Here is a 13,116-nt window from a genome sequence, read left to right on the forward strand (position 1 = left end):
ACTATTTTATATATGAAGTCCTCCATGATCCCCGTTATTAGTGCTCTCCTTTAAAAAAAAAAAAACAGCACAATAATGTATTTAAATAGTTTGCATTTATCTGTACTTGTTCCCTCTTGTATTTATTCTACATATGTACATATTTTTCATTTGTACTTTTTGTCTCCTCCATTAGAATAGAATTGTTTCATTCTTTGTATCCCAAGCCCTGGCACTGTGCCTAAAACACATGATGCACTTAATAATTGCTAGCTGAATAAGCAGAATGATTTAAAACTTACAAAGCATTTTTCTGATAGCCCTGAGGAAGGGTAATATAAGTATTACTTTCTTTATAAATAAGTTAACTGAGTTGCAAATAAATTAAAGGACTTCTCCATGGCCACATAATTCAGATTTTAGAGATAGGATTACAATCTAAGTCTGGTACTCTTCTCTATCCAATGGAAAAGATACTGATACAACTTACTAAAATGCTGAATTCTTACTACGTTCAAACCATATAAGGAACAGCTGAAAGAAGTTGGAATGTTTAGTCTAGAGAAGAGGAAACTTGGGGCAGAGGAAGGAGAGACAGACATTAAAACTGCTTTCAAGTATTAAAAGGCTGTCTTACGGATAAGGAATTATATTTTTTCTGCTTGTCCCCAGAGGTAGGAGGAACAGTGACTAGAAGGTAGAAAGAGGTAGAAAGAAAGAGACACATTCAAGTTTGATTTAAGGTAAAATTTTGTAAACAATTAGAGCTATACAAAAAAGAAATGAGTTGCCTTACAGGTATTCTCTTTGGAGTAAGGCTGGAAAACATGTGTGGTATTTTGTAGAGGGGGTTATGTTGAGATTCACAAAGGATAAAAAAAAAATCTGAAGACCAGCCAAGATGGTGGAGGAATAATCAGTAGAGCATCAGCTTCCCCCAACTATTATTCCAACAAAGATTTTTTTTAAATGATTGAAAAGTGATTGAGAAATAGATTACAATAAGTTGTCTTTGTCCCAGGCAAGTAACCAACGCAAGAACTATGGAACATGGTTATACATCCTGTGCCCAGAGTTCAGAGTCAGCAGCCAAAGCATACTCAGAATTAAACATAGATTCTATTCTAGGCCCAGATAAGCAGTGTGTACCTCCTAAAAGGGCTAAGAGCATGGATTCACTGCATATAGCTCTAAATGTGGGATCACCAAAAGTAGATAATAGACTCAGTCATTTCAGTCATCCCTCCCATGACAATATCAAAGGGAAAAAAGATGAGGTGTGATCAGACAGCCCTAGAGCTCTCAGTTAAGCCAACAATTATGGGTTGTCCAGAATAAATCACTGAAGGCTGACTAAAGAAAAAGGATAAAGCACTTTTATGAGCTGGATGCCCACCTAAAAATAAAACTACAATTGAATCATCAGGAAAGTCTATAAGGATGAAATATTTGCATTCTGACAAAAAACATACTCAGCAGAGGTCATATAGAAAATCAAATAAGATGGGAGTTTGGGAGGGACTTTGTTTTTTAAGGCTCTTAAAGGTGAGGAGGAGGAGAAAGGGAGGAAGAAAACAGAAAGAGGGAGGAGGAAGAAGAGGAAGGCGGCAATATACATCAAGAAAGAAAAGTGGAGGAAAAGGTAGCGGAACTTCTTATCTTACCTATAAAAGTGGGAGGGACAAGAAAGGAGAGGTTTATGCAAATGAAGGTGAACCGATTAGAAGTCACATTCTGAACTAATGCAGAGAGAAGTAAGCAGAACAGAGAGAACAACTTATATAATAAAAAATAAAAAAAAAACAATTTTGAAAGACTGAAGAATTCTAATCAATGCAATGATCAACCATGACTTTTAGCAGACCAATTAGAATGCTGCTTTCCTACTGTCAAAGAAGTGATGGACCAGATATACTGAGTGAGACATGTATTTTTAGACATGGCCATGTTTAAATTTGTTGGGAATTTGTTTTATTTAACTATGTCTATTGGTTGTAGGTTTTTTCTTTTTCTTTTTCCCCATCATGGGAAGAAGTGGAAAAGAGGATAGATGCCTATTAATCGAGGAAAACAATAATTTTTAAAAGAAAAAAAAATTTTAAATACCAGGAAGAATAGGCTTTTCTTATACTATCACAACAAATGACTATCTTTCTAAAACTAAGAACCAGAATTATATGCATTGTGATCTTCTACAAAACACTTTGCAAAAACAAATACTGGCCTAAATAATGAAGAAATATTCATTGCTCTTGGATAAAATAAACAAAGCCAACAAAATGGACAATATTATCTAAATTAACTTACTTATTCAGTGCAATACTAATCAAACTGTATTACTTTATTGAGCTAGAAAAAAAAATACATTCATCTAGAGGTTAAAACTCTTCAAGAAAATACTAGACCTATTACCCAAAGATGTCAAAGAGGAAAAGAACGCCTATGTACAAAAATATTTATAACAACTTTTTGCAGTAGCAAAGAATGAGAAATAAAGAGGGTGTCCATTAACTGAGGAATGGCTGACTAGATTACATTATATGAATATAAAGGAATACTACTGTGCCATTTAAGAAACAAAGGGGACAGTTTCAGAGAAACCTGAGAAAACTTGTATACCCTGATGAAGAATGAAAAGAGCAGAACTAAAAGAATCATTTTTTACAACAATTCACTGATTAATTTTAAGTATGGTCATGTAGACTAAAAAGTTTCAATAAAGACAATCACAAAGTTTAATTTCCATTATAATATAATTTAGCATTTAAATATACATTCTTATACATTAACAACTTTATCCAACTTTAATATTCCAATTTTCAATAAGTCTACATATAAGTTGTTACATGTGAAAATAATTTTAGTTTGCTTTTTCAAAATCTATTAACTTTTAAACCAAAGCACCAAAACAATTTCAGCGGCTTTTTCTAAAAAAAGTGCCTAATTCATCATCTGCAATGGAATTCTCTAAAGCATCCAAGTTAAGCTTGAAACAAAATGTTAAAGGTGACATAAAAACATTTTACAACATCCTAATACTTACTAAATAAGAAAGGAATATGTAATTAGAAAATCAGCAACAAATGAAAGATTAAATTTTGGTGTGAAAACAAGTTCTTCCATTCAATAGGATATCTGGGTTTTCATTATACTTGGGTGGCAAGGTTTCTAAGTTTCAAATCTAAGAAAAACAGATCATTTTTATTGATGAAATGCTTCTAATCGTATTTGGCTTGGATCATCTTGATGTCTAAGTACAATTCCAGTACGTAGCAGCAGCTCAATATAAGGTGGCCAAAAGGAATCATTAATTTTTACATATGGATCATGTGGAGAATGAAGTAGAGCATTTATAAGGATCTAGAAGAAAAAATTAACCAAAATATGTTTAGGGAAAGATTTAAACCCTTAAAAAATAAACATTTCATATCTTTCAAAGAATACTGATCTATAATTCTAATTTTCTTACTCCAAGAATTTTTTGTTTTTAAAGACCAAATATGCTATTTTAATTTAGTATTAAATTTATATTTTAAATTAAAGTAGATTTTAAACATATTTGTTCATTTCAATTTTTCAAACTCTTTGTGTAATTAAATCATAATTTTAATCCATGATTTTAATACATGAAACATCTTTCTAGTTTGCATAGATGTGATCATATTTAAAGAATTCCAATATAACAAACAATGAAATCACTGTTAAACTCAGTAAAAAAACAAAACACTATTAAAATTAAATACCAAACAAAAGTGCATATGGTATTTAATACAAGGTAAACACTTGTTAGTCATTAGTCAATATTATTTAATGCTTAAAAGACTAACATATCCTTGTTATGGATACTCCCTCCTCTCATGCAGGCTAAAATCCCTTCTATAATCTAAGAAAAGATCTTTCATAAGGTGATGTAGCCTATCAACAGTTACCTAGTATCTACTTTAATATTAACTAAGCTAGTTCTTGAGCAACCAATACAAAATCAGACACTGATACTTCCCAGAATATGCAAGTTCTGCTGTTAATATGATGAATAATATAAGATCACATCCAAAGAAGAATGAAACATTAGAGTAAAACTTTGGTTAAAAAAAAAATAACAATACACTCTCAAGGAAATGGAACAATTTCAAAATTTGAATTCCTCTAATCAATTTCTATGCTTGGAAGATTATATTTGACATCTTGTCTTTCTCATCAATAATACTCATTAGTATGATATAATGAAATGAACATGTCAGAACATCTGATTACTACTTTCGTGGCTGACATCTGGCAAACATTTTTAGTAATTATTGGGGCTCATGTTTCTTATCTGTAAAGAGAGTGATTTTGTTATCTATTAAACAAGATTCTTATAAAAAAAAGTTAGTTGTAAATGGCTAATTACTATATTAATAAGAAATTATTAGGCCTAAAACATTAGGAATTCCTGAATATTAATCCTGAGTTTATTAATAGTAATGTGACCTATATTCTTTAAGCTACTCATCTGGGAAATTACAGCAATTGTGAGAAATGAAGAGTAAATAAAGCATTCTCCAGCAGTTAAATTTAAAATCTGCCCTCTATAATCTAAGAATATAATGGTCTTAACATTGAAATAGTTCTCTCTTGTCTTCATTAGCCATCTGAATTCAATCTTTCATTCATCAAGCATTTATTAAGCACTTACAATGTGCTATGCACACTGTTTGGCACTGAGAAGATACAGACAAAAATAAACTACTTCTTTCAAGGGACTTGAATTCTTTGGGAAGAGAAAAACATGCATATAGAAAATTAAATACAAAATATAATTAAAGTAGATGCAACATAATTTCTAGCAAAAGTTTGAACAGAGTTCAAAATATGTTTCCTAAGATGAACCTGTTGTACAGAATGCTCAAATTTGATTTCCAAATACATCATTTCACAGAACTAACAGAAATCTCTATTTTAAGGTATTTTGTACTTGATTTTTAAAAAGTTAAATTAAATTAAAATCATTTAAATTTTTCAAAGAAGTTGTTCTAACTTCTTTAGTTAGGCCAGTGCTTGTAGTAAATACTATAAAGTTAAAAGACTCATTTTAACACTTAGTAAAAGTTTTATTTTTGCCACTTTTTCTGTTGGTAGGATATACTTATAATAGGGCAGGGAGCCCTTCTAACTCAACATTTTGTTATTGATTAGAGTGCTGTTAGAAATAAAGAATCCACTTTTATAATTAACAGTATAGTTATTAGTTATAGTAAACATTACAATTAATAGTATTTAAATATTTATATCCCATTACATATAATTGACCATCCTCTGGGGAATAAATGGGGAAAGGGATGAGAGAAGGGCAGAAATCAAAGCAAAAATGAGAAATCTAATTTTTTTTTATTTCATTTGGGAAGCTATATATGTTTATGGCTTTAAAACATCTTAAAAAAATTTTTTTTAGGCATTTTGCTTTTCAAAGGAGCTATTCTATTTATGTTATATTAAAATACCCAAACTAAAAATTATAAAACAATAGAAACAGGTTTCCACTTTCGTTTCCTAAAATTATATTTTAAACTTATAGAACTTTTATACATTTCATCCTTGTATTTATTTTCTAGTTAATCTATAATCATACAAATTGTCTAAATTTACCACCACATAGTATTTATATATATATATCCTTTATAAATGGTACATTTTGTTTTTAATTTTTGTTCAATTTGTTATTAAGGGTCATATCAAGATACCATTAAGTATACAAAATTATCTTTGGGCTCTATATAAAGCATAAATTTGGCCTCTACTTTATAATGGTACAGGACAATTCCAAAAACTCAAAAGGAAAATGCTATTCATATCCAAAGAATGAACTATGGAGTTTGAAAGCAGATTGATGCATATTATTTTTACTTTGTTGTTTTTTCTTTCTCGTGGTTTTTTGATTTTTCTTTCACATGACTAATGTGGAAATATGTTTAAAATAATTGTTACATGTATAACCTGTATCAGATTGATTGATGTCTTGAGAGGGGAGGGAGGAAAAAAGGAAAATCAAAATCTCATAAGAGTAAATGCTGAAAACTAGTTTTTATAAAGAAAAAGAAAAGAAAACTTAATATTGTCAGCATGACCAGGAAATTAAAATCTTAACATGAGAAAGTTATAATTCCTCAGCTGTTGCATCATAAAAGAGAGCAAGAGACAGACAGACAGACAGAGTCTGGTTTTACTTATTTTTTTTCCTGCATGAATTCTTGACAATTTATGGCAAGAATTCACAATCCTAAGTTTATCTTTGAGGAAACTGGCAACTCCAACCCCCCAAAATAATCCCATATCCAAAACCAAAACCCACTCTTACTGTATAGTGTTTCACCACGTAAATCCGAAGTAAATGTTATTTTGTCATAGTGTCACATTAGAATGTATTACTTTTAAATTTTTTTTAATTAAAGAGTACAATATAGATTCCAAATCTTAATTTTATTCATTTTTTAAAAATTGAAAATTTTTGATTTTATATTATTTTCAATTATACACAACATGCAAAGTAAAAAACAAATTTGGGGTTGAAGTTCAGCTATATATATTTAGGAAAGATTATGTCAAGTATCTTAAATAGTGAGAAATAGAATGTGCAGTATGTATTGGCACAAGTACAGATTTTCCAATTAAGAGATTGAGGCTGGTATCACACTTTACCTCAGCAGGTCTAAAATGCAATGTAACGGGTTAAAGTGAGTGATTGGTTCCACTAAGAATGGCACCAATAAAGTAAGAGCCTGACAATGGGAAAGTAGGGAAGAGGCCAATAGTTTACTCAGCCTCCCCAGTTTTGAAATGGCGATCAAAGCTTCCATGCCAATAAAGATTGGGATTAGGACTGTCAGTGATTGATAATCTTCTAGCCTGGAGGAGATAATGCCTCAGAAAAATATGTTTTCTAAAGCATAGATCAGTTTTTATTTATCACAATTATTAAAATTTCTCCTCTCTATAAACAATTGGGAGCTTCTTTTAAACACATCAATTGATTTTATTAGCAGCTTAATTTTTGTTGAAGATCGTTTTTAAAATAAGATTAAAAAACAGCAAAATTACATATTATATTATATAATAACAAAGCTGTTAAATTCATGAAATACTTACCTCTAAAATTTCATGTATTGTAATTAGCTGTGCATTTGGCTGATATTCTCTCTAAAGAATGGAAAGAATATTTGGAAAAGGAATATTTGAAAAAGATTAATAAAAAGTTCTATAAACATACTTTCTAAAAGGATTACCACTGACTACATATAGTAAACATTTTTTCAAAGTGACATTTCAGAGTTGTCATGATGATAATTCAGGATACAAAGTTTCAACAATTTAATCATTTTAAAGAACTGTAAAGATATCTCTCATATTTAACACCAAAATAAAAATGGGATTTTAAAACCAAAAAATTAGGAACACATTTTTACAAAAGTAACAATGTTATTTAGTGAACTGATCATATTCACAAAAATAAGTGCAATAGGGCAAGACAAAATTCAGTTAGTATATTCTGTTATTGGAAAGGATCATGTACTGTATGAGGATGTATTCTGATGGAAGTGGATTTCTTCGACAAAGAGATCTAACTCAGTTTCAACTGATCAAGGATGGACGGAAACAGCTACACCCAAAGAAAGAACACTGGGAAATGAATGTAAACTGCTTGAATTTTTGTTTTTCTTCCCAGGTTATTTATACCTTCTGAATCCAATTCTCCCTGTGCAACAAGAGAACTGTTCGGTTCTGCACACATATATTGTATCTAGGATACACTGTAACCTATTTAACATGTATAGGACTGCTTGCCATCTGGGGGAGGGGGTGGAGGGAGAGAGGGGAAAAATCAGAACAGAAGTGAGTGCAAGGGATAATGTTGTAAAAAATTATCCTAGCATGGATTCTGTCAATAAAAAGTTATTTAAAAAAAAAAAAAAGAAATGAATCACTGGGAAATGTTGGGCAAACATTTCCAATCAGGAAATCTAAGATCTAATAAAAAATAATAAAGAATTCTTTAAAAAAAAAAAAGAAAAGAAAAGGATCAGGACATAACAATGGAACAAGAGAAGTTCATAAGTAATTCATCTGTGAGAAGAAGCCAACCTACATTTGGTGATAAGATTTCATAAAAAGTGAATGGAGTCAGTAGATGGTCAAATTCTAACACTGGTATGTATTTGTAACAGTTTAAATGTAAACAGTTAAATGGGTAGTAAACTATTAAATACAGAAAAGAACTTGTCTCTGGAGAGGCTATGATCAAGTAGAATTATGGGAATTTAAGGAAGATTAGGATCAGAGGGAAGAAATCAGTGGGGAATCAAAATGGAAGACAAAGGTAAGAAGTAGATTAGAGGCCTCTTCTTTAGAGAGGAAGTTATTTAAGTTCTTATGTCTAGTCCTAATCTCCCTTGTCCATAAGCATCTCAAATACATGTCCAAAATAAAACTTCTTATCTTCCCCTCACAAACTGTCTTTTCTTCCCATCTTTCCTAATACTGTCAAGAACATCCTCTTCCTCTAAGGATCTCAAGCTTGCAACTTTGAGGTCAAACTCCACTCCACTCAAATCTTGTCATTTATACTTTCACAATTTTTCTCATGCATACCATTTTACTCTACAGGCTTTGCTTCAGAGGCATTATGCTCACAGGCTTGCATCAGATCATGCCTTTGTTGCAAAAATACCCCACTAAACCCCCCAGTCTTCTGTATGTCTTCCTATCTCAATTCTCTCCCACTCAAATCTATCTTCTACTCAACTGACTATGTCCTATCTTCCTGTCCCCACCCCCATCATCACCTCCTATCTTTTTCCCCAACTTTAGTAATTCCTCATTACTTTCAGGGTCAAATATAAAACCATGTTTGGCATTTAAAGCTTTTTCTAACCTGTGCCCCTTCCTACCTTTCTAGTCTTTTACTACTTTGTACTTTATGATCCAGCTATACCTACCTAACGCTCTTTACAAGACATTCTCTCATCCATCTCTTTGCATTTGTATCAGTTGTTCTTTATATTAAGAAAGCTCTAATTGTTTTACCTCCTTGCTTCTTTCACAATTCAGTTCAAACTTCATCTTTCATAAAAGGCCTTTCTAGGTCCTTATCTATTGGTTGCTAGTGTCTTTTCTTTGAAATAATGTTCCATTTACTGTGTATATATCTTGTTTATATATATAGTTATTTGAATATTGTCTCCTTCATAAGTATATGAACTCTTTGAGGGAAGGGATCATATTTTTGCCTATCTTTGTGTCCCTTGCACAGAACTAAACATATTGCAATCATTTCGTAAATTACTTGGAGTAATGATGCCAAATAAAAGCCTGAATTATCAGTTATGATAATGTAAGTCAACAGGTAATAAAAACAGTTGGGGAAAGATTCTCTTTCCATTTCTATTGTATAATGTCTACAGGAAAGGAAAAGAAAGGAAACAAAGGAATATAAAAGAGGATCGAAACTGAAAGGGAAAATAAGTTAGTGATGCACTAACTAGATATTTGATAAATGATTTCCTAAAAGAAAAATCTCAATAAATAATTCAAACTTACTTTTCTCTTCTTACTTCCATTTTCTTCAGGGAGAGGAAAATGCTTGTCTAAAATTTCACCCAGAGAGGTCAAGAGTTTCTCTTTATGCCTTTTTATTTTAGTCATTTTAGTTTTCATTTCCAGAAAAGTTCTAATAAATATTAAGAGAACAAATAAGATGATAAAACACAATTTCTCAGAACATGGTAGAATGCTACCTTCTTTATGTGTTTCAAGTTTTATAAAAGGATGTTGATACATTTCACACATATTTAATTAGTTCTAGCCCAATATCTATGTAAAAATAACAAATATCCCCAATATAGTAACAAATTCTAAAATTAAACAGGACAGAAAAATCAATTTACCAAATAATTTAAAAACATTCAGTGGCAGGAATCAAGATTAACTTGATAACTCTTGATACAATCTCCCAACACAAACAAGTTTACAACACTATCACACTTATAAAAACCTACCAGCTTTGTATAAATACCTTTTCTCAGAAACTGGTATCACTTGATTTTTTAGTTCTTTACACATTTCACTGAGAGATGCTCCTAGCTCTTCTTGCTCATTCAACCATTCTTGTTCTCTTCAAAGAAAATCGTATTTAGAAAAAAAGATCAGGTATATTCTTATTTCAATTGTTATTAATATCACAATGTATCTACAATATGATATATATAATTGCTATTAATGTCATAATGCATGCACAATATATGTACCTTCTTAAGTCTTCCTGTAGTTTCTGATTTTTTGATTGAACCGTGGACAGTAACATTTCAAGATTATGATGTAATTTTTGCAACTACAATATAAAAAGATCCATAAGAACGTTTACGTTATTAAACTATTAATATTCTTTTACTACTCTTTGGAATTATCTTTAACATACTCATTTTCATTTGATGCAGTTTTTTTAAACACTTTAAAATTGATGTATTTTTTGAACATTTCAGTTACTTCTCAATGACTCCCCTAAGTCTACCCAAAAGACACCTCTCATGTAAAAGAAATAGTTAAAAAAAACAATTCAACACATTAGGCGCATCAATTTGATATTAGTCATTATAGAATAAAGTTATTTCATATGATTTTGACATGCAAGGTGTAACACATTATAGAACTTTTAAGACAATAATTTGCCTAATGAAATCAAATGTTAGTAACAAACAATAAGCCCTTGTAATGTGTACCTTTTATTAGGTTAGGTGAATGTAAAAATGTGATCTGTTCATTCTATGATGACTAATATCAAATAAAACTTTCAAAAGGTGATTGTTACCATTATGGAAGATATCCAGCAGACTCCAAATGAAAGAGATTTCCTATAGAAAGTGAGGTCTTACAGATGTGTTTGCTGGCAGATTACATTCCTCTGAATATATCAAATACCAGAAGATTGCAGAGAGTCCTATTTGGTTCCATAATCACTCAAAAGAATTAACTTTATCTATTCACAAAAGAAAAAACTAAGTGGGTGAAAAAACTTATTTCCTAGAATAATGTATAATGGAATAGAAAACCTACAGAACTAGTCCATTAGTACTTATTATCTTGCGTATCTGCTGTGAGTAAATGGAGACCTCACTCCACAACATAAAGCAGAGCTGAATGAATTGAACTGCCTTTGGAAAACTTGCATTTGAAAAAAAGGCTCATCTTCTTACCATGACAATTCTTCAAGTAATGCAGTATGGGGTCTGTATCCCAAAGATATCATAAAAAAGCAAAAAGGATCCACATGTGCAAAAATGTTTGTAGCAACTCTTTTTATGGTGGCAAAGAATTGGAAAATGAATAGATGCTTTTCAATTGGGGGGAATGACTGAATAAGTTATTCATAAGTAATAGAATATTTCTATAAAAATGAACAGGCTAATTTAAGAAAGGCCTGGAAAGATTTACATGAACTGATGCTGAGTGAAAACAAGCAGAACCAGGGAAACATTGCACACAGCAATAGAATGGCAACGATCAACTATAACAGACTTGGTTCTACTCAGAGGTTATGCTTTGGATACTTTGGATGGAAAAACACCATCTGCATCCAGAGAAAGACCTATGGAGACCAAATATAAATCAACACATGCTATGTTGACTTTTTTTTTTCCTTCTAATTTTTCCTTGTGCTTTTTTTCTTTTGTTCTGGTTTTTCTCTCCCAACATGATTCATATGAAAATATATAGAAAACAAAAGTGCATGCATCACCCAAAAAAAAGTTGTCTTATATGTAACTGGGAAATTTTTTTAAATTTTTAAGTAATGCAATATGGCTATGAGTGATGGAATAAAATATTATTCAAAGAATAAAAGTTACAGATCACCCAAAAGGCAATGATAAAGCACAATGGAGGTGCCTATAATATAGAAGTATACAAAAGAAGAAGGGTAAAGGATGTCACCAGACAGGTATATGACTAGAAAAGGAAGTAGACTAGTCATGAAGCTAGTGAGAGGTGATCAAAACAGAACTCATCATTTTTCATTATTTTCCCTATTACTGTAGAGGGCAACACGTCTTCCCAATCCTTTCAAGCTCACAATCTAGAAGTCATACTGGATTCCTCACTTTCTCTCAATCTAAGTGGTTGCCAAAGCCTCTAAATTGTACCTTCTCTCAAAAATACTCCCTTCTCTCCTCTATCACCAATATATCACCTATGTTCTCTATACCAGCACACAGTTAGCTAGTCTCTGATTCGTTTCTCCCCACTCCAGTCCATCCTCCATTCAGCCACCAGTAATTTTCTAAAGTATAGATCTGACCATGTCATTCCCCCAACTCAGTAAATTCCAGTGGCTCCCTATCACTTGTAGGATAGGTTCAATTTTTATTTGGGGTTCAAAGCCCTCCATCACCTAGTCCTCTACTATCTTTACAATCTGCTTACACTTGGCCTACTGGCCTACTGGCTATTCCTGAAACAAAAGGAATTCCATCTCTTTGTCCGCATATTTTTTCTGGCTATACCCCATGCTTGTAAAACTCCCCCTCTTCTGCTCCAACTACTGACCATTTCTTTCTCCTGAGCAAAAAGCTTCCATGATTCCCTATAGGAAAAAAATACAAACTTTTGGATTCTGGTATTTAAGGCCTACCACTATAGTTTGACTTATACTAAGCTTTCCAGTCTTATAATCTTTTTATATTCTCTTATGGCTTTTCTTATATCTTTCAATGTTCTGTTCAAAATGGACCAGTAGTCATACCCTGAAAGTCCATCTCCTGCAGATCTCCAAGCATAAGCTTCTTTATCTTTACCTTTTAGAATCTCTCTTCTGGAAAGTTCAATTCATGTATCACTTCCAAAACAAAGCCTTCACTGATTCTCCTCCTTCTCCTTTTTGATTTCCCTTCTGCTATACTTATTTGAGTACAGGTTGTGAACCACAGTAGAAGGTAAGCTTTCTGAGGTCAGGGACTTTTTAATTTTTGTTTGTTTGTTTTAAATATCCATAGCAAAATATATATGGTAGATTTTTAATAAATGCTTGTTGACTTGCATGGAAATTTAAAGAATTAAGTTGCTTGTTTATATCAACATAGGGTCAAGTATTAGATTTTAATCCAGGTGTCTTCA

At 31.5% G+C, this 13,116-nt stretch overlaps 1 protein-coding gene across 2 annotated transcripts in view; it reads right to left on the reverse strand.

The window, feature by feature from the left end:
* Positions 1–2,713: 2,713 nt before the first annotated feature.
* CENPK (centromere protein K) overlaps positions 2,714–13,116 on the reverse strand; it is a 37,447-nt gene continuing 27,044 nt past the window's right edge. For both annotated transcript variants that reach the window (XM_051991364.1, XM_051991356.1), the window contains exons 6-10: positions 10,257–10,339; positions 10,025–10,123; positions 9,550–9,679; positions 7,102–7,152; positions 2,714–3,339 (exon numbers count right to left, since the gene is read on the reverse strand). In XM_051991364.1, the coding sequence (XP_051847324.1) occupies positions 3,181–3,339; positions 7,102–7,152; positions 9,550–9,679; positions 10,025–10,123; positions 10,257–10,339 (522 nt within the window). In that variant the 3' untranslated portion in view covers positions 2,714–3,180. The remainder of the gene's footprint in view (positions 3,340–7,101; positions 7,153–9,549; positions 9,680–10,024; positions 10,124–10,256; positions 10,340–13,116) is intronic.

The sequence above is a fragment of the Antechinus flavipes genome, chromosome 1 (genome assembly GCF_016432865.1).
Source record: "Antechinus flavipes isolate AdamAnt ecotype Samford, QLD, Australia chromosome 1, AdamAnt_v2, whole genome shotgun sequence".
In the NCBI taxonomy this organism is placed as follows: Eukaryota; Metazoa; Chordata; class Mammalia; order Dasyuromorphia; family Dasyuridae; genus Antechinus; species Antechinus flavipes.